This window comes from Ictalurus furcatus, chromosome 16, assembly GCF_023375685.1.
Source record: "Ictalurus furcatus strain D&B chromosome 16, Billie_1.0, whole genome shotgun sequence".
Lineage (NCBI taxonomy): Eukaryota > Metazoa > Chordata > Actinopteri > Siluriformes > Ictaluridae > Ictalurus > Ictalurus furcatus.
This window is the reverse complement of record NC_071270.1, coordinates 16,902,815-16,924,938: the sequence shown is the minus strand read 5'-3', so window position 1 is coordinate 16,924,938 and position 22,124 is coordinate 16,902,815. Positions and strand designations below refer to the sequence as shown.

Genomic DNA, 22,124 nt, shown 5'->3' with positions numbered 1-22,124 from the left:
AATATAGGTGCCGTGCTCTTAATATATTTCGATCTTTGCTTGTTTCTGGAAAACTTTTAGTGTATTGTTATAACTCATTTAATTTGTTTTGGTAACATTTTCATTTCCTGAATATTCAAGTTTATGTATGTGATTAAATTCTCACACAAATGAAAACTGGCACTGACAGGTACATTTACACCTCTACTAAGATGACATGGCTTGATGCTCAGAATTACTGTAGACAGTATTACACAGATCTGACCATCTCAAGAGAATACTCAATTATATATGATATGACAACTCCTTTATCATTATGTGCTTGTATTGGTCTGTTCAAAGACACATGGAGGTGGATAGACCAAACTAAAATGTCTATGATCAGCTGGATGTCAAGAAAACCTGGTAATATACAAGGGAAGGAAACTTGTGGTTATTTAAATAACAGTGAGGCGGCTGATGAGCAGTGCTCAGACATAATGCCTTTCTTCTGTTACTCAGGTGAATTAAAGTTTTATTCTTAAAAAAATGTTTTATTTTATTTTATTATATTCTGAGCAATTTAAACTGCTCTTGTGTGTTCATGTTTGTGTTTGTATTTATCCCTGCATTTCTACATCCAGCAATCAAAAAGCAACAAATCTCAATATTGACCAATGAGGATGCGAATGATCCTGCTTTAAAGGTGTCCATCTTGGAGCAGGTGGGTATCACCCTCTAGAAGACCCCACTCATAATGTACACTGTCCTGCTCATTGTCTGCCAGAACCCGAGTCTTCACTGTGGACTGACATATACATACTGTATTGTAATGCGAATCTAACTACTGTGTTTGAATTCTGTAGCATTTTACACATTTCACAGGTTGTTGTTGTTGTTGTTGATGTTTTTACAGGAAATTAGTGCATCTATCCTGCATCATTTACTAATAAAGTCTTATTCTGTTTTTCAGATCAAACGGAAACTAAAGGAACATGGAATGGCAGAGGACATCATTGTGGAATGGAGAGAGCGACCAGATGGAGTGACATTTCAAAGGGAGAAAGAAAAGAACACTACAGTAGGAAAAGATCTCTAAGTTTTTTGCTGTGTCAAATCATGTAATTTTTCAGTGCACAAGTAATATGTGTCACGTATCAGAGGCTGAGACGAATGCAAGTGCAGATAAGAACTTTATTATAGACGAGATAGGCAGACAAATCCAATTTGGGAAACACAGGCATGGTCAGAACAGGTAAAGAGTCAGGCATGAAACAGGCAAGGCAAAACAAAAAGCAAGGAACTGGAAGCAAGAACAAAACACCAGCTTGGTACGATGAATACACTCTATACTTCGCGTCTGAACATAGACACACGAGGGTTTTAAATAATGAACATAATCAGGGGTAAAACACAAAACAGCTGAGAACAATGATGGCACATAAGGGAAACAACCAATAACAATACAGGGGCGGAGACAGGACATAATCCATAACAAAACACACATGTCAAAGGTAAACAATGTCAATGTCACTGAAAAACCCAGAAGCATGCCGTCACACTTTGCATTGTAATGTGCATTCTGTACAACAATATTTAGCATTATTTACATTTATTCATTTAGCAGACGTGTTTATCCAAAGCGACTTACACAAGGAAATACAAGCAAAGCGATATATCAAGCGGAGAACAATACATGTAGTGCTACTGTACACAATCTATAATTGAATTCTAGAGAAGCAAAGTGCACAGAGTCGAGGTGTAAGGTTTTTTTTTAAAGGGTAATGTGGCGGTTGGCAGGTTAGGGGTTAGTTACATGCTCACGGAAGAGGTGGAACTTTAGCTGTTTTTTGAAGATAGAGACAGATTCTGCGGTCCGTATTGAGGTTGGAAGTTCATTCCACCACTGAGGACAGATAGTTTGAAGGTTCTGGAAAGGGACCTTGAGACACACTGAGTAGGCACTGCTAAGTGTCGGTTGTTAATCGATCACAGATTGCGTGAGGGAACGTAAGCCTTCAGGAGAGTAAGCTGATCCAGATAAGGTCTTGTATGTGTGCATCAATGCCTCGAATTTGATACGGGCAGCTACAGGAAGCCAGTGGAGGGAGATGAAGAGGGGTGTGACATGAGTTCTTTTGGCCTGGTTGAAGACAAGACGTGCTGCTGCATGCTGAATCATCTGAAGGGGTTTGATGGAGCTGGCTGGGAGGCCTGAGAGTAATGTGTTGCTGTAGTCCAGTTTTGAGCCTGGACTAGTAGCTGTGTAGCCTGTTCGGTGAAATAGGGTCTGATTTTCTTGATGTTATAAAGAATGAAACTACAGGACCGTGCAGTTGTTGAGATGTGGTCTGTAAAGGTCAAGCTGTCATCGAGAGTTACCCCAAGGTTCCTGGCTAACCTGGTTGGCTTGGGTGTGGTTGAGCCGAGCTGTACAGTGAGGTTGTGGTTGATTGAGGGACAGGCTGGGATGATGAGAAGCTCATTTTTTGCCAAGTTGAGATTAAGGTCGTGTTCCCTCATCCAGTCCGAGATGTCAGACAGGCAAGCAGAGTTTCATGTAGAGACTGATGGATCATCAGGTTGGAAGGACAAATAGAGTTGGGTGTCATCATCATAGCAATGATATGAGAAACCATGAGACTCAATCACCTGCCCCAGAGATGTAGTATAAATAGAAAAGAGCAGTGGACCCAGAACTGACCTGTGAGTTGCTGAGTTTCAGAAATACCTCCCCTCCACAATACCTTGAAGGATCTATCTGAGAGAAAGGATTCTACCCGGTGCAGAGCCGTTGCGATGATGCCTAGACCAGAGAGAGCTGACAGGAAGATCTGATGGTTCACAGTGTCGAAAGCAGCAGAGAGGTCGAGTAGGATGAGGACAGATAATCTAGAGGTTTCTCTTGCTAGTAAGCTTCAGTGATGGAAAGCTTCAGTGATGGAAAGCAGAGCGGTCTCCATGGAGTGACTGCTTTTGAAGCCAGACTGCTTGGTGGACAGGAGTTTGTTCTGTGTGAGAAAAATGGAGAGTTGATTAAGAACAGCTCTTTAAAAGATTTTGGAAAGAAAAGGGAGGAGGGAAACAGGTCTGTAGTAGTCAACTGTAGCATGGTTAAATGACGGTTTTTTAGGCAGTGGGTTAACCCGGGCCTGCTTAAATGAGGAAGGGAATGTGGTAGTAGAGAGGGATGTGTTAAAGATGTGTGTGAGTGCAGGTAATAGTGTGGGAGCGATGGACTTAAGATGGTGAGAAGGGATAGGGTGAAGAGGACAGATTGTGAGACACCTAGAGCTGGCTCTTTGTTGGTACCTAGAATAATGAAAGGGGTTTGAGGTTTCTCTTGCAAAGTCCCCCAGTTATGGAACAGCCTTCTAATTAGTGTTCGGGACTTAGACATAGTCAGTGTTTAAGAATAGCTTGAAAATGTATTTATTTAGTCAAGCCAGTCGTTAAAAGCTAAGGCACAGATCTGGAGGGTTCATTGGCATATATTGTTTTGGTAAACTGGGATGTTTGGATGCTGTCTCCCTCACCTCATACCTCATAGTCTCATACATTCACTCAGGTGTGCTGATGGTGGAGTGGCTGGCTGCCTTATGTCGCAGGGAGCCCTCATGTCTGTGTTCCCTTCTGGCTCTCCCTTTTAGTTATGCTTTCATAGCTAGTCTTGCTGGAGTCCCTGCTTGCACTCTGGGAACAATGTATATATTCTAAACCCATTACATGACAAGCAAATACCTAATAATCTGTGTTCTCCCTGCCCCCCTCTCTCTGTCAAGCTACAAATGTTATTACTAAGATATCAGTGATCCTGACTTTTTCTGTCCTACAGACCTGCCTGATCAATCCAGTTTTATTTGTATAGCGTGTTTAACAGTGGAAATTGTCCCAGAGCAGCTTTACAGAAATATATAAATTCAGGATATAGATTTTAAATGTATGAATTTATCCATAATGAGCAGCCAGAGGCAACGGTGGTGAGAAAAAACTTCCTGAGACGATATGAGGAAGAAACCTTGAGAGGAATCAGACTCAAAAGGGAAACCGTCCTCATCTGGGTGACACCGGATAGTGCGATTATAAATACACACACCCCTTCAATAAATGTGCTAATACTACATGCTCAAATGGTGCAGTTGTGTAACCAGGAAATTCATTAAAGTTTTTACATGAAGTCTGTTTTGTTGAACTGGACAATTGAAGATTGGAACAAAATTACCCAGTCTGATGAATCTTTAATTCATTCAATTGTCAGCTTCATGAATCCATTGAACCAACCTGAATTGTGTCAATAGTTTAACATGGAGGTGTGGGGGAATGTTTTCCTGGTACATTTGAATGCCACAGTCTGAGTATTTGTTGCTGACCAGGTTCATCCCTTTATGATTATTTAACTTAATCATCTTATAATGGCTACTTTCAGCATGATAAACCATCATGTCACAAAATCGTTTCAAACTGGTTTCATGAACATAATAATGAGTTCATTGTGTTTCAGTTGGCTCCCAGTCACCAGATCTGAATCTAATAAAGCACATTTATGATGTGTTAGAACATCTGGTGGAGTCCAAGTCACAAAGAATTGAAGCTGCTCAGAGTGCTCCTATTAAAGTCACTGATTAGTGTATGTGGCTTACACAAATGTCAAATGATCAAAATTGAACCAAATACTAATCTTTATAATTACAATCTAAGGGCAAATTATATAAACATCTCCTGTCCTTTACTGTAGTGGTCATACCCTGCCTCCAGACAGATTTGGTTAAAGAAAATTCCATGTAAAGTATGAAAGCAAGGACATAGCAGTTTGCATGTGTCACCTTTAGTGACATTGGGTACAAGGTCACCTTGGTCTATGCAAACCAACAGAAGTCTTTGACAGAACGATATTCATAAACACAGTAGATGAGAGAAGAAAAACTCACGTTTATTGTCCAATAATAACAGCCACCATGAGAGCAATTCATTGACACGTCTCAGAATGATCTAAACTGACTGAGCTCTCTTCCCCTGTTTATCTAGTGTGTCTCCGGTACCCTTCCTTCTTTCTTTTCCTGTTTCCCTGTCTGGAATTTCACATTATATTCTTTTTTAAGGCTGTTTGAATTCCCCTTAGATTCCATTCTTACATTTTTGAGTTCCCATTATCTTCATTTGCCACTTATTTGAATTCACCTTATATTCCAATTTCGGCTCATCCAATTCCCCTTACCTTTGCCCCTCTTCATTCTGGCATATTAAAAACAATCCCCTTTTCCTTGGCTCAGCATTCCCCTCCAAGACATCAAGCTGTGTGGATCTAAGCGCATTGTTTCTCTGGATATTTCCAATCACTCCTTTTGCTACGGTTGAGTTTTTCCCTGATAGCTTCCATTGTTATTAAACATGCTTGTGTTATATTTGGGTGTTGAGCCTATTTGTGTATATGTTAGTATGAGTTAAGTGTTTCTTAGTACTGTGTTTTTATTGTTTTCTTTCTTTCCTATCAGCAGCCCAGCACCCTTCTTCCAATTTCTCCAGCTTGGAACAATATTTACGTCACCAGCTGACACATTCAGCGGTGGACTTAACTGCCCTACTTGAGCAAGTCTGCTCTTCTTCTATCCCTCCAGGATTTCTCTCTCTTTTATCTTATCGTATCCTGCCAGCTGTGACTGTATCACACACCTCCACTCAAACTGAGGCTAATTTTACCTACCCATTGAAGGCCCATTTATTCTGTCCTCTGATGAAGATTCATCCTCTGTGATCACAGCCCTGACTATAGTCCTACTGACTATAGTCCTACCAGTCCTATTTAGTAGTCAATAAACTAGGTTTGTATTCCTCCTCCTTGACTTGTGTGTTCATTTTTCAATCCTGTGTTCATTTTTACACAAATGCTTTCCTACTCAAGAGTCATCATGAAAACAAACAACAACTCACTTGAACACACACAAACACTACACTAACACACACTAACATTGCATTGACACACAGTAACACTGCCCAGTATTAGGACAAACATCACAACAGAACAATAATAATAACCAAATTATGATACTCCAAAAACAGATCTACATGAGACATTGGAATCTCTGTACAGACTCAGCACACACAGACTGGTCAGCGAAACAAGCTGGTATAAGTAGAGACTATGTACACACAGACTGGCCACAAAAATGGGCTGATATAAGTAGGGTAATATTTAATCTCAGCAGATTGTGTAAATGTAGATCTGTAATGCCCTGTGCAGCACTGTCATTAATAACCGAAATCGCTTTGAAGTCATGCTTCAGTGATTAAGGTAGTCTCATTTTGCAAATACATTTGTTCTTGTTTCCAATCATGAAGTCTTCAGAGTGATTAGCAGAGAAGCAAGGGAAGGAAGAATGCTTCACATTAAGAACACCTTCACATTCATGCAGATACTAATTGTATAAAAAAGCGTTAGTTAATGTTTCCAGCTTAAGTTAATGTTCACATCAAACATGAGAATTGGAAATAAATGTAATCTCCTCATATTTTCATAGAATAGTGCAAAAAAAAAAATAAATAAAATAAAATAACATCCAGCGCACAGCATGTGGGAAGAAATACCTTGTTGATGAGGGAGGTCAGTGGAGAATGGGATGAGATTTCAATGAGATCACTGCAGCTGCTACCACATAGAAACCATAGAAATCACTGTGGATGTTCTTCCTTGGATAGCCATAGGACTGCAATTTCTACGAAGAATTTTGCACTCAAATCTCCATCATTTGATAACTTCAACAAAATAGCTTAAAACTACAATGAATTCAGAAATGACTCTGCTGCTCATATTCCTAAGTTGCTCATAAGTTTCTGTTTACATAACTGCACTTTTTGACTATATAGTATACTGTTATAGAAGGGAAATTATTTTCCCTACATTGAAAACAAACAACTCTCTTTATTTATCAGATCCTACTTCAAGTCTCTGAAGAACACTGATGTAAAAAACAAACAAAAAAAAAACAACAACGGTGTTTACTTTCTTCATATTTCAGGTAGGTTTCGGTACTCTACTGCAACACTTCAGTTATTTCCTAAATTTGTGATAATTAAATGATATAGCTTGACTTTAATTTCTTATTTTTAGTAATAATATAAGATATAGTTAATTGTGGACACACTACAAACCGACACTCATTTATAGACTATAATGAAAGCAGACCCCACAAGCCAAAGTATCCCTGGGACAAACATTGAAGGATGGGGCTGATTGGAAACTTTACAGCTGAAAGGCTTTATAGCACATAGTCTCAGAACAGGCCTAGTTAATTGTTGACAATCCAGATCCAAGGCCAGGGAGCAGACAAGCAGGCTAAAATGACCGTCTGCTCACCTCGGTTCCACAACATCGAGACTGTGTCTGTTCCCCAAGCTAAACAGAAAAGTAGAAATACTCAGAAAGTTTGTTTTAGTAACCTAATTAACATAAAATGAGGTCATACTGAATGCACAGCCAGCACCAGCAGATCTGAAGCTATGACTGTTAAATATTAGATCTCTTACATCTAAAGCACTTATTGTTAATGAAACCGTTACTGATCAGGAGTTTAATATAATGTGTTTAACAGTAATATGGATTAAAACAAATGAGTACACAGCACTAAATGAAGCGAGTCCTCCTGGATACAGTTATATACATCAGCCCCCTCTAACTGGCGGAGGAGGAGGAGTCTCTCTTATTTATAATGATAATCTAGACCTCACACAAACCTAGTCATAAATTCAACTCTTTTGAAGTTCTTTATATCAGTATAACATAAAATAAGTTTACTTAGTCGATACCGCTAATTATTATTTACAGACCCCCAGGGCCATATTCTGAATTCTTTATTGAATTTGCAGATTTTATCTCAAACCTGGTTGTTTCTGTAGATAAAGCATTAATCGTTGGTGATTTTAATATTCATTTTGATAACCCGGAAGACCCTCTGAGAACAACAGTTGTGTCCATCTTAGATTCACTAGGGGTCAATCAGAACGTAATAGGACCTACTCATAATGGTGGTCACACCCTTGACCTGATACTACCATACAGATTAAATATAGAAAATATATTCACATTTCCACATGCACGTTGTTAAAAGTGCTATACAGATAAAACTGAATTGAATAGACATTTGAAGGGCAGTGGTAGCATGGTGGTTAAGGCTCTGGGTTACTGAGCAGAAGGTCGGGGTTTCAAGCCTCAGCACTGCCAAGCTGCCACCACTGGGCCCTTCAGCAAGGCTCTTAACCCTCTCTGATCCAGGGGCACTGTATCATGGCTGACCCTGCGCTCTGACCCCAACTTACTAACATGCTGGGATATGCGAAGAAAAGAATTTCACTGTGCTGTAAGGTATGACTAATAAAGATTCATTATAAGTCATGCTCCAATAGGGTGAGCCTTAGTGTTAGCTTTGGCTTTGTGATTATGCCACCGAGTCGCCACCCCTTCGCCGCACTCTGAGGGCCCTAATGGCAGAGTTGGGGGATTGCTATCTCCGCCTAAGGCATCCAGACTTTCCCCTACAGAAACTACACTGTTCTCACTCTCACTAATACTATTACTAAAGCTATTACCAACATCCTGCACTCAACACACTGAACAAGCTGAGTGTTTTCCTTGTTGAGTGTGTAATGTACCTTAGTCAAAGATTAGCTGATATTATTTTAAACAGATTCGACGGGTATAGCCTCCACTTCTAGTCTTTACACAAAAAAGCTAAATAGTTCTTCAAGAATTCAATAATGTGTAACCTGCTGAGCGTTCCTTGCTAGTCTCAGTAACCTACAGAGTTCTACAGGGTTAAAATCACTCCTCCAGTTGCAAGGGTAATCTCTACATTGGAAGTATATTCCATTGTAGACACTACAAACCATCTATAAACTGTCATGATGACAGATACTCCTGGAAGCCAAAGAAGCCCTGCAGAGAAGAGCACAGGTCTTAACCATCTGAAAACCCTTCATTTACCACATGAACTGCTTCTTGTTTAGTTCCTGCATAGTTACCTATGAGTTATTGAACAGTAAAGTGTTAACTTAATGTCTAATTATCAAAATTTAATGAATACTCCTTTCTAAAATTGCACATAAAAACAACTAAAAACATCTCCAGGGTTTTCCCATTTCAACTGTACCCCACTCCCAAAGGCTTAGATTTTTTTCTTCTCTGATTTGATTTAGGTAAATTTCTATGGAAAGTAAGAAAGGTGTCATCAAGCCTTAAAAAAGACAAACAGACATCTCAGTCTAGCAGTTAATGCAGAAAGTCTCTGAAGGACACTCGCATGTAAAAAAGCTACAACATTGACTGATCACTGCCTTCACATTTCAGGTATGTTTCAATGATCTACTGTAATACATCAGTTATTTCCTACCACTTTATAAGTAAAAAAGTTTTATATAGCTTGACATGTGGGACAATGTCATATTTTTATTATATTTGTGTTCTTTAGAGCATGGCTGAGCATAAATATTTAAATAGACAGGTAATTCCAGTTAAAAAGTGGCTCTTAGATCAAGTGTAAAATGTAAATTATAATACATTAATAAATAGACATTGGGTATTTTGTTGTGTTAATGTTGAGAAAGTTTTTCCTTGTCACTCATGTCTCTGACTTGCTCATTAAGGATCTAAATCTACATATTTGTGACAATATCTAATGTTCAATTAATTTCAATTGAATTTTATTTATAATAGTGTTTTTAACAATGGACAATGTCTCAAAGCACATTTACAGACATCCAGATATGGATTTAGCTTCATCCATACTGAGCAAGCCAGATGTGACAGTCCCCGAGACGATATGAGGAAGAAACATTGAGAGAAACCAGACTCAGAAGAGAACCTGTCCTCATCTGGGTGACACCGATTATGACTCATTACTTTTCTACAACTGTATGCTATATATTCAAGCAGTTCTAAGAGTGTTGGAAATATCTTCATTATAAGCATCAGGGTCATTTTTTGATATCAGTAGAGGTCTAAGTTTTAAGTCTATCTAGGTGAAGTTGTACACCATATAATCAATGAGCCTTGATCATAGTTTTTAGAAAGTGCAATGATCAGGCTGTTTGATCTGTTTGGTACCATTCAAAGCAACCTCATGGCAAACATTAGGGCTATCCATGCGTGCCATCCTGAGCAGAAGTGGGTGATTTTCAGGTGAAGAGGCTCATGTAGTGGGGTGGGGGTGGGGGGGGGGGTGGCACAACGTATTAGGTATTCTCTTGTCCTGTAGTGGTGTAAGTGGATGTATATTTTGCTCAGAGTGCAAGCATTGACTCCGGCAGGCCTAGTTAAAAACCAGAAGGTAACAAAGACACGATGGTGCCTTGGGACATGAACCAGCCAGCCACTCTACCATCAACAAACCTGAATTTTTTGTTAATAGCTTCTAGAAATAAAATTAAATGCAACTGACCCGAAGTGAAATGCTATAAATGTAATATAACCACATACAAGCAGACATCTGAGGTGTTAAAAATTCGTACAGCATAACATCCCCTTAATTAAATAACAAGAAACTCATTATGTCCATATTGTGATTCCTTTGTAGCACAATTGCAGTTTAACAGAACATTTTTTTTAGTGAAGTATTTTTATTATTTGTCTGTTACGTTGTTTTTATAATAATAATAATAATAATAATAATAATAATAATAATAATAATCTTAGTTAGATAGAAATATCACTTTACAAATTAAGTACAAAGTCTGAGAGCTATATAGTTAATATAATCTTTATATTTATATAATATAATATTAAAGATTAGAAGGTCAAATCAACGTATTTATGATAAAGCACATTAAAACAATGTAAACCACTCATGAATTAAACTACAGTATTACAAATGAGCAGAAATGCAATTCTGTATATATCTGTGTAATGCTCCTGACCTGCTCTGAGTCTGGTCAAAGTAAATCACAGTCTGATCTTTCAACTACAAATGGCAGGAAATTTGTACACAAACGTCACATGCCAGCATAGATATGTGTAATGCCAATGGCAATGCCTAAACTTCAGGCAGGAAGGAAGTCCAGCTACATGGTTGCAGCCAATCATGACAGAGAGTGTATGAGGCTGAATTTATTTTGTTGAGCTACAAAACTCATGATAGCCGTAAGGTGTTGGGAACCTTCTGTGTCTTTGTATATTTAATGTAGTTAGATCAGTGAGAGTGAATCATTTGAACTCTCTGTTCACCTGATGGGCGAGGGGGCCCATGTTACACAGTCGGTTCCAGTTCATCCCAGAGGTGTTCAGTGGGGCTGAGGTCAGGGTTCTGTGCAGGACACTCGAGTTCTTCCACACCAAACGTAACACACAATGTCTTCATGGAGCTTGCTTTGTGCACAGGGGCACTGTCATGCTGGAACAGGTTAGGACCTCTTAGTTCCAGTGTACAGCGTACAGAGACATTCTATACAATTATGTGCTTGCAACGTTGTGCTAACAGTATGTGGGGAGAACCACATATGGGTGTAATGGTCAGGTGTCCACAAACATATAGTGGCCATACAGTGTAGTATATAGTTATCTCGGTAAGCTCAGAATTATATGTGTAATACTTTATGCTAATGTTAACACGAGTATTATTATGGCCTTTTTATCTGACTGGTGAAGCCGATAGGAAAAGAACCTTCCAAAAAGGGCACTACAGATATCAAGAGGCAAAGCAGCAGATGTTCGGGAACACACAGCTCCCCTTCAGGAGATGAATTTATGTTTTTCTTGAACTTTTATCATGTTGTGGAAGCGAATTCATTAATGACTTGGTGAAAATGACTTGGTGAATTTGTGTTTACCTTCAAACATAACGATGTGTAGCGATGTGGAACTTGCATTTATCAGTTTTAATAGAGTCGCTGTTTTGAAAAGGACTACTGTGCAGTTTCTCATTTCTTATTTCATAGTGAGTTTCCCAACAACATCAGTCATGGAGCAGCATCTGTTCATTCTCCTGTTCTTCACAGGTGAGAGAAAATATTCAGTTCAGTTTTATTTTTATAGCACTTTCAGCAATACAAACTGTCGCAAAGCAGCTTTACAGAAATCAAGACATAGACTGAGCTCCCTAATAGTTACAGTTTAAATCAAAATTATTCACCCCCAGCAGGTCATAACAGTAAAAGGTGCTCTAATAAGTACTAAAGATGCTTGCCATGAAGGGGGTGAATAATTTTGAAACTGGAGAAATCATTATAAGTTGCATTTACAGTTGAATTTGGGGAAACCAATTGAAGCCTTCGTTGTGTTGAACTATTTCAATTGCTTTTGTTTGATTTGTTCATCGCAAACAACTGAAAGTCTGTAAATTTTCATAATAAACCTGATTTGCAATGGGGGTTGAATAATTTTGATTGCAACTGTATATTCCCTACTATACTTAATTACTTAATACTATTTTTTCCCACATATCACTATTCTGTTGTCCTGCCTAGTTAACATGCACCGTTTTGAGTCACTCATCAGCGCCAGTAGCCTAAATGAACACTGCTATTGTATTTATCTAAATAAATCTTATTTTACTGAGAGACATTTCAAAATCACTGACAAAAAAGACAATAAATAATAAAATAATAATAAATAATAAATAAGGAAAAATCTGCAAGCTAGACTACAGAGCACTCTCCAGTGTTTTAACCACAGACACTTACGGGAATTCTGGGTGTAACGTTTATAATTTCTTAAAGAGACAAGTATTAATTTGTCATGTCAATTACAGAACATTTAACTTATGATTAATAAAGTCAGAACACAGCGTGTGGTGGTTTCAAATGATGACTAATTTACAGAAAGGAGGCACATGGTAACCGTCATCCTTCTGAACTGGTAGTCCTACTGTCTCATACAGGACACCTCTAGCAAGAGGAACTGCAATATTTAGGACATGCAGCAATAGACGTAGATAGTTTCAGACTTATTGCGTTTAGGGACATATTTTTATGAACAGCATTAAAATGTAATGTTTCATGTTTTGATCCCAAGGCAGAAAATAAGAGATTTCACACTGAAGATCTGAAGTTAAGGGAATATCTGCCACAGATCTCACACTGAATAAAGCTTTTAAACTCTCTTCCACAGGAGTCGTCCCCCTCACCCTGTCTGTCCCTCGTAAGTACTATCTGATCCAACAGGGGAAACGATGGAGTGATGCTCAGGTTTACTGCAAGACCAACCATGCCGACATGGCTATCATTGAAAGTAATGATAACATGATCCAGCTTCAGAATGAAGCACAGAGAGTTCAATTCAGTTCCAGTGCTTGGATTGGACTGTACAATGACATCAATAGCTGGCGCTGGTCCTTTGGAAATGAGCCCCTGGGAAGTGTGAAAAAATGGGCTGGAGTTGAGCCTAACAATAGTGGCGGAAATCAACAATGTGTCGCGTTACTTACTACAGGTTGGACAGATAGAATATGTACAGAAGCATTACCTTTTGTGTGCTTTGATGGTGAGATGCTCCATATTTCACAGTCATTTTTTTCAAATTTGAAAGTTGTTTTATAAATAATTCTGAACTGTGTGTAAAGTGTACTCTCACATGTTAAAATGTTAAAAAGCAAATTTTATAACTAATTTGAACAAAATGTGCACAGTGTTTTCCCTTTATTTTATCTTTGCTTTTGTCAGAGAAACCTTTAATTTTATGTTGTAGCCCATTTATCTTCCACTTCTATGAGGCAATACATTCACTGTAAAAATTCAGGATGTATTAATTGTGTGTTTTTCAATTCTCTCAGGCAATAACACTGGAAACTACAGCTATACTTATTTTTCTAATAAAAAATCTTGGTATGACGCTCAGAAATACTGCAGACAGTACCACACAGACCTGGCCAACACAAGAGATGCAACTGAATACTCAGCTGTATATAATTTGGTAACTCCATTGACAACGTTTACTTGGATTGGTCTGTTCAGAGACTCCTGGAAGTGGGTAGACATAACCAACTTGTCTACCATCAGTTGGATGCCTGGAAAACCTGACAATGCCCTGGGGAATGAAAACTGTGGTTATTTAAGTAATGGTCAGGCCGTTGATGCACAATGCTCAGATGTAATGCCTTTCTTCTGTTACTCAGGTGAGTTACAGTTTTAATCAGTCTCATATTTAGACCTATTTAAACTGATTTTATTCAATTGTGTACTCGTTTGTATATGTATATATTTTTGCATTCAGTAATCACAGGAATGAAGCAAATCATAAGCGTTAAGGTCCGTTCCAGTGAAGATATGAATGGTGCCGTAATAATGGCAGTAACCCTAGAGCAGGTGGGTCTCATCCTCCACAAGACCCTGTTTACAACCCCATACATTCCCCTCCTCATTACTGCAACCAGAACTTGAGTCATCAACACATACACACTTTATTTGAATCAGTATCTGACTATTGTGTTTAGTTTCTGTAGCACTGTTTTTTTGTCTGTTTGTTTGTTTTTTTTGTTTTTTTTTTACAGATTTTTCCAAAAGATTAGTGTCTCTATACTGCATTATTTTAGTAAGAAATGTTTTATTCTGTTCTTCAGCTCAAGCAGAAACTGCAAGATCATGGGATAGCAGGGGACACCACAGTGAAATGGAGAGAACAACCAGATGGAGTGGTGTTTCACAAGGAGAAATAAAAATGCTGTTAAAATATGACCAGGGAAAGGAGTGACCTCTAAGTCTTTAGCTATGTCTCAAATTGCATAATTCTGTAGTGTACTATTAATGGTGGTGGGAAAGTCATATTTACACTATTTCTTTTGGTTGATTTCTGATGCAATATTGATATTTTTATTTTACTTGTACACAATGTCTGTTTACATCAAACTGTGCATTTTATCCTGCTCTACCAGGACCCAAAAACATGTAGACTGAATTAGCATATCTCCATAACCTCTCACAAAGCTGTACAAGAGTGGTCCTGTTCCTGTTGAACCCCAGATTCAACTATCGCACATGTCAGAACATTGGCAGGTTGAGAAGTGTGATTCACTTATAATTGGGAACACACCTTCTGGTACCCTTTTTAACAGGGGTCACTATCCTTGTTTGCCAGTCCAAAGGCACTGTCCCAGATCTCCATGGAAAATTTAAGATGTGTGTTAACTACACAACCCTAACCTTGTCCAGTGCCTTCAACATCTCCAGTTGAATCTCCTCCACTCCTGCATCGGTACAGTGTGAAGGTTTCTTCATCACCACTGTAACCTCTAACAGATTTTTAGTTTAAGGGGTCAGTTAGTTTTTCACATGGGTGATAGGTGTTGGATAACATTTTTTTTTTTGCTTCAATAAAATAAATAAATTTAAAAAAAAACAAACAGTATTTTGTGGCTACTCAGGTTTCATTTGTTCTATGTTGTATTTCATTTCAAGATCTAAAACTATTTAGTATGAGATATACACAAAAACAGAAGAAATCAGGAATCAGGCAAATACTTTTTCACAGCACTGCATCTTTCCTCTTAAGACATTTATCAGTGTTTCTGTGGGTCTTGAGTCCCAATACTAATATGGGTCTGTGTTTATTTTAGAGGCAAAAGTTGGACATGGGCTGCAGTGCATATAGGGTACTGTGAGTCTATGGTCCATTTTAAGTTGAGCATTAATATTGAGATGTTTGTGCCATTTGTGGATAACAAATTACAGAAGATACGTAATCATTTGAGGTTATTCTCAGCATGCATGTGATGTGAACTTCATAGAACTATCAAATTATATTCTGCTCTCAGTTTAATTACCTGTGTGAGCAATGGGCTTAGGAATGTAGTTTGAATACTTTATACTTTTAGACATTATTCTCACATTACAGATTTAACAGTTTATACAGGATGAAAAAGTATAAAAAGTGAGTGAAATTCTTACAGCAGAGTTCCCGAATCAATCAGTCCATTAAACGAATCAAAGTGTGTGTAATGTATAAAGTATAAATATGTCGATCGTGTATTTCCACTGAGTCTAATGTGTCAGGAATGTACAAATATAAAGTATAGTTGGTAAGTTTTTGTCTTGTCCTTTTATAAATTTTGGAGGGAAGTCCTGTTCTTGGTGATGTCACTGTGGTGCTCCATTTTCTCCACTTGTTGGTAATAGCACAGAACATGGTACCTCTAATGTTTCTGAAATTCTTTTGTACCCCTCTCTTTAGCGATTCCTTTCAACAGTGAGACCCTGTACAGGCTTTCTTAGTGGACCGTGGCTTCAGCAGACAGATGAAATCAATAAGATGTGAAGAAAATCCTATAGAAAAAGCTGATCTTTATTTGAAGTTAATCAGAATAATTTCATTGATAACAGCTGTATGATAATTATTTTTGGACATGAGATTAAATTGATTGGTTCATTCGGAATACAGCCACATCCCAATTATAAAAGAGTGTGTATACTTATGCAACCAGGTTATTGTATGTTTTTTATTTTTACTAATTTTCTCTAAAATGTTTCTGATTGTTTTTCACTTAATTTGTATACGTTGTAATATCACAGTGAGGGTGAAAAAAGTTCTGATGTGATTTTCTGACAGAAACACCTTGTTGAGAAGAGAAGTCAGAGGAGATGGTCAGAGGAGATGGTTAGAGGAGATGGTTGGAGGAGATGGTCAGAGGAGATGGTCAGACTGGTTGGAGCTGACAGAAAGGCTATAGTAACTCAGATAACCACTCCGTATCATTGTGGTGAGCAGAAAAGCATCTCAGAATGCACAACACGTGGAACCTTGAGGTGGATGAGCTACAACAGCTGAAGACCACGTCAGGTTCCTCTTCTGTCAGCCAAGAACAGAAAGCTGAGGCTGCAGTGGGCACAGGCTCACCGACACTGTACAGCTGAAGACAGAAATGTAGCCTGGTCTGATGAATCATGATTTCTTCTGAGGCACACAGATGGTCAGGACAGAATTTGACACCAACAACATGAATCCATGGACCAACAATGTTTCCAGTATCTTGTGGAATCCATGCCATGAAGAATTGAGGCTGTTTTGAGAGCAAAGTGAGGTTCTACCCAATATTAGTGTAGTGTTCCTAATAAAGTGGTCAGTGTGTGTATATATCTCTGGGTGCATGCAACAATGGTACAGGCTTTACCAGCTTTTTACATTTTATTTAAAAAATAGAAGCACTAAAAGGTCAGTCAAAAAGAAAAATAGCATAAAAGGTTAGATCAGTGGATTTGATTATCATATTATAATCATTATAATCATACAGAAACATCAGGAAAAGATAAACGCATCATACACTGATCTAAAAGAGGAATGATAAATTCGTTAAAAACACAGCAGCACACTGACTGCAAACTTTCATTACAGTGCTCTTTAAATAGAAAATAATATTAATGTTTAAATATTCATTAATATAGTCAGGAATGTATTACACCCAGTGACACTAATTACCATCCTCACGCTGCTGCAAAATTAAAAATAAAACTACAAGAAAAACACCCTTAAATTCCCAGAATACTCCATAAAACGTTTAGGTTACACTGACTAAAGTGTAGTGCATCAGCACCATGTTAACTGTACAACTTCTACATGAAAAATATTTTCTGTTACGTTTTTCCAAAACAACCTTAAACAACTTAAAATGTCATGAATAAGAAAATTCCTACTACATGGATCTGCATGTATTATACAGTCTGGCCCTCAATCAACCACATCATCACTGTGTAGCTCGGCTCAACCACACTCAAACCAACCAGAGTTGGTTGACTTTCGATGACAGCTTGACCTTTTCAGACCACATTTCAACAACTGTAGGTTCATCCTGTATAACATCAAGAAAATCAGACCCTGTCTCACCGAACAAGCTACACAGCTACTAGTCCAGGCTCTTGTCATCTCAAAACTGGACTACTGCAACGCACTACTCTCAGGCCTCCCAGCCAGCTCCATCAACCCCCTTCAGATGATTCAGAATGCAGCAGCATGACTCGTCTTCAACCGGCCCAAAAGAGCCCATGTCACACCCATCTTCATCTCCCTCCACTGGCTTCCTGTAGCTGCCCGTATCAAATTCAAGACCTTGATGCTCACGTACAAGACCTTGTCTGGAACAGCACCCCTACCTCAACACCCTCCTTGAGGCTTACGTTCCCTCATGCAATCTGCCATCAGTTAACGACCGATGCTTAGTAGTGCCTACTCAGTGTGTCTCAAGGTCCCTTTCCAGAACCTTCAAACTATCTGTCCTCAGTGGTGGAATGAACTTCCAACCTCAATACGGACCGCAGAATCTGTCTCTATCTTCAAAAAACAGCTAAAGTTCCACCTCTTCCGTGAGCATGTAACTAACCCCTAACCTGCCAACCGCCACATTTCCCTTTAAAAAAAAACCTTACACCTCGACTCTGTGCACTTTGCTTCTCTAGAATTCAATTATAGATTGTGTACAGTAGCACTACATGTATTGTTCTCCGCTTGATATATCGCTTTGCTTGTATTTCCTTGTGTAAGTCGCTTTGGATAAACACGTCTGCTAAATGAATAAATGTAAATAATGCTAAATATTGTTGTACAGAATGCACATTACAATGCTAAGCGTGACGGCATGCTTCTGGGTTTTTCAGTGACATTGACATTGTTTACCTTTGACATGTGTGTTTTGTTATGGATTATGTCCTGTCTCCGCCCCTGTATTGTTATACTCTTACACCTCTACTCTGCGCACTCTGCTTCTCTAGTTCTCTGCTTGACATATCGCTTTGCTTGTATTTTGTCATATGTGAGTTGATTTGGATAAAAGCATCTGCTAAATGAATAAATGTAAATGTAAATGTCAGCTTCCACAAGCTGCCACTCAAACCCCAGCATGGCTAAGCTGCCACTGTTGGGTCCTGGAGCAAGGCCCTTAACCCTCTCTGCCCCAGGGGCCGTATCGTGGCTGACCCTGTACTCTGACCCCAACTCCTAAGAAGCTGGGCTATGTGAAGAGAAGTATTTGGCTGTACTGTAATGTATATGTTACAAATAAAGGCTTTCTAACAGCAGAGGGAAACTACATTTAGAAAGGAATGTTCAACAAGCACATATTTCAATAAAAAACTCTGAAGTTTATGTTGTGGAAATCTAAATAAACATTACATTATTGTTTACAATCATTTGATTATCTAACCTAATTATAGGAATAACAATATCTTCATCTATCGTTATCTTAAATGCTTCATCTAAATCTAATCAATATTTTGTGTCCAACATGCGCACATTTATAACACAAGGCTATAACACATGTCTGTGGTTATCCATGTGCTAACTTTTATACACGCACTGTACAATCTGTCCTCTCTGTGTGCGTCCTGTCTGAAATGGACTCGCACTAATAGCTCAAACTCTCTGAATTTCATTCCAGACTCGGGTTACTGAATTAGTGCAAGTGGCTTGTTGTGTTGGCATCAGTTTACTCAAAAAGGTTTGGTTATGAGGGGCTGTGAGTTGAGGGTGTGACGTCACAGTGGTGCCTGGTCCGAGGTTCTGGTATGTTCAGAGCAGTGATACACCACCTAGTGTTTTGTTTTTAGGAATGTTGTAAATGTTTTTTTGACACTTACATAAAAAAATAAATTAGGGGTGTCCAAACTTTTTTCACTGAGGATCACATACAGAAAAATATACAAAGGGCTGGGCCACTCACTAGAGATGAAGTATATTGCCTCACCTCTAGTGTATTAAAGTTAGCAATATCAATCAAATGTAGGTAAATTATGCTTGATAATTGAATATGCTTAAAGAAAAAAAAAACAGCCTACATCAAAACTTTCCATTAATGGGGTTTCATATTTTTGTTACAAAAAGGGTTGGCAGTTCTTTCTCAAAACAGCAACCTCAGACTGCTTCTTAGTCAGGATGGTGATCCCCCTTCACAGCCCTGTATAAAGTGGGAAAATTAAGGGGGAAAGGGGATGGCTATATTTAAGCTTACTATACAAATAAGTTATTGGGCTTGTTAACATCAACGTTTATTAGAAAATTTTAATGTTGGAAAATTTTAATTAACTTAATTTATTAAATAATTGAGCGTATTAACGCATGAATACTGTATAATATATTTTTTAACTCACCTATAGTTGGAACAGTGTTGCTGCAACGATGTTCCCACTATAGGTGAGTTAAAAAAATAAAATAAATAAAAATAAAAACGGTCCCGGGTGCACGGTGGCTTAGTGGTTACCATGTTCGCCTCACACTTCCAGGGTCCGGGGTTTGATTCCCGCCAGGGCCATGTGTGTGCCGAGTTTGCATGTTCTCCCCGTGCTGCGGGGGTATCCCCCCAGGGGGTATCCCCTCCCCCAGTCTAAAGACATGCATGGTAGGCTGATTGGCGTGTCTAAAGTGTCCGTAGTGTATGAATGGATGTGTATGTGATTGTGCCCTGCGATGGACTGGCACCCTGTCCAGGGTGTACCCCGCCTTGTACCCGATGCTTCCTGGGATAGGCTCCAGGTTCCCCGCGACCCTGAAGAAGGAGTAAGTGGTAGAAGATGGATGGAAAAAAGCTTGAAATTCTGTGTGGTACAGCCCTCATGCTCGAATTTCGTTGACTCTTTTCGAAACAGTGTTCATCACATCCTCAAGCTGGACTGTCTTGGCACAGAGGGCTTCCTGGTGGATGATACAGTGCATTTGAGCAGCCTCACCTCCACTTTCTTTCACCTCGGCACACACCATAGAGGCCATTCCTTTACGCTCGCCTGTCATAGCTGGAGCCCCATCCATTGGAACCCCACACAGCTTGTCCCATTTAAGTTCCATCTTGTCAGTTGCATTTGACACAGCTTCAAAAAGGTCCTTACCCGTTGCTGTGCCCTTTAGACTTCTAAGATCAAGCAGCTCCTCCGTAATGCAAAAGTTATCGTCAACTCCCCGCAAACAAATTAATAATTGTGATATCTGTGCGCTCATCACATGCAATCGAGTAAAAATCAAAAGCACAAGCTTTATCTGACACGTGATGTTTTAAGTTAGCTGACAAGTCTTCGAGTCTCTGCTCAACTGTGTTTCTGGACGTTCACGTTGTTGAATTCCCGCATCTTTTCTGGGCACATTATTCCTGCGACTTTAATAAGGCACTGTTTAATGAAATCCCCATCTGAGAACGGTTCCCCATGTCGTGCAATGAGTTGAGCTACCTCGTAGCTGGCTATTGTGGCATTTTCTTGTATTTTGTTAGCACGGGAAAATACTGCTGTTGAGCTAGCAGGATAGCTACCATTTGCTCAACTTTGTCTTGTCGCTCGGCACCAGTGTAGGATGAGTAGGTCTGATGTTTGATTTCATAGTGTCGGCGTACATTATACACTTTCATCACTGTAACAGATTCACTGCAAATCAAACAGACACACTTCCCCTTTTTATGAATACTTTTATGAAGAAATATTAATTTTTCCATTTTCTGCACTCACTTGCTAAATTTCTTTGGTTCAACCATTTTTGGTCAATCCCGGCATAATTTTATTTTATTATCCTTGTTTTGTGGATAACCTGCCTTGTTCAAGACAATAGCTCCACCTAGTGTTAAAACTGAGAAGTACAATACAGTCAAGCGCAAGTTTCATGAGTGGTCCGTATGCCATTATATTTTTAGAATTTGCTGCGGGCCAATTAAAAATGGACCACGGGCCGCAGTTTGGACACCTCTGCTGTAACATAACAAAATGTGGGAAAAGTGAAGCGCTGTGAATACTTTCCGGATACACCATATATATGTATATATTTATAAGTTTTTAAGATTAAGTAGTTTACTATTAAGCAATATCACACAACAGACAAAAGTAATTACCCCCCCCCCCCCGTTGGACTATAATCTATTAATCCGTTTATATGACAGCAATTTGCCAACGAGAACAGTATTTCATTTATCAGTGAACAAACCCTCACACAATTTAATAATGGTTTATAGTTCTGAAAGTGTAACCGAGACTCCGTCCATAAATGTTAAATAAATATCTATTAACCAACAAAAAAAAATCATATTCACGATTATGAGGTTTAGTTTGTGAAACAATTAATTTTTAAATCTTTTTATTATTAGTCTCAGATTAAGTGTCAGATTAAGTCCCTGTGTATAATTTGTTACTATAGAAACAATAACATATTAGAAGGAGCATGTTAATATTAACCTATAGTACAGGTTACAGCCAGAACTAAATTAACAGATCTAACCTTAAATAAAATAATACAA

General features: G+C 38.7%; 1 protein-coding gene across 1 annotated transcript; it reads left to right on the top strand.

Annotated features, from left to right (window-relative positions):
- Positions 1-11,083: 11,083 nt before the first annotated feature.
- LOC128620697 (C-type lectin domain family 10 member A-like) lies at positions 11,084-13,716 on the top strand. Its single transcript, XM_053645937.1, has 3 exons — positions 11,084-11,937; positions 13,049-13,442; positions 13,710-13,716. Exons 1-3 carry the CDS (start codon positions 11,784-11,786, stop codon positions 13,714-13,716), a joined length of 555 nt encoding a protein of 184 aa, XP_053501912.1. The 5' UTR covers positions 11,084-11,783.
- Positions 13,717-22,124: the final 8,408 nt, after the last annotated feature.

Coding starts and splice junctions, on each gene's coding strand:
- LOC128620697 (XM_053645937.1), top strand. CDS start 11,784: ATGTGTAGCGATGTGGAACTTGCATTTATCAGTTTTAATAGAGTCGCT. Junction 11,938..13,048: donor CATTCTCCTGTTCTTCACAG/GTGAGAGAAAAT, acceptor TCTCTTCCACAG/GAGTCGTCCCCCTCACCCTG.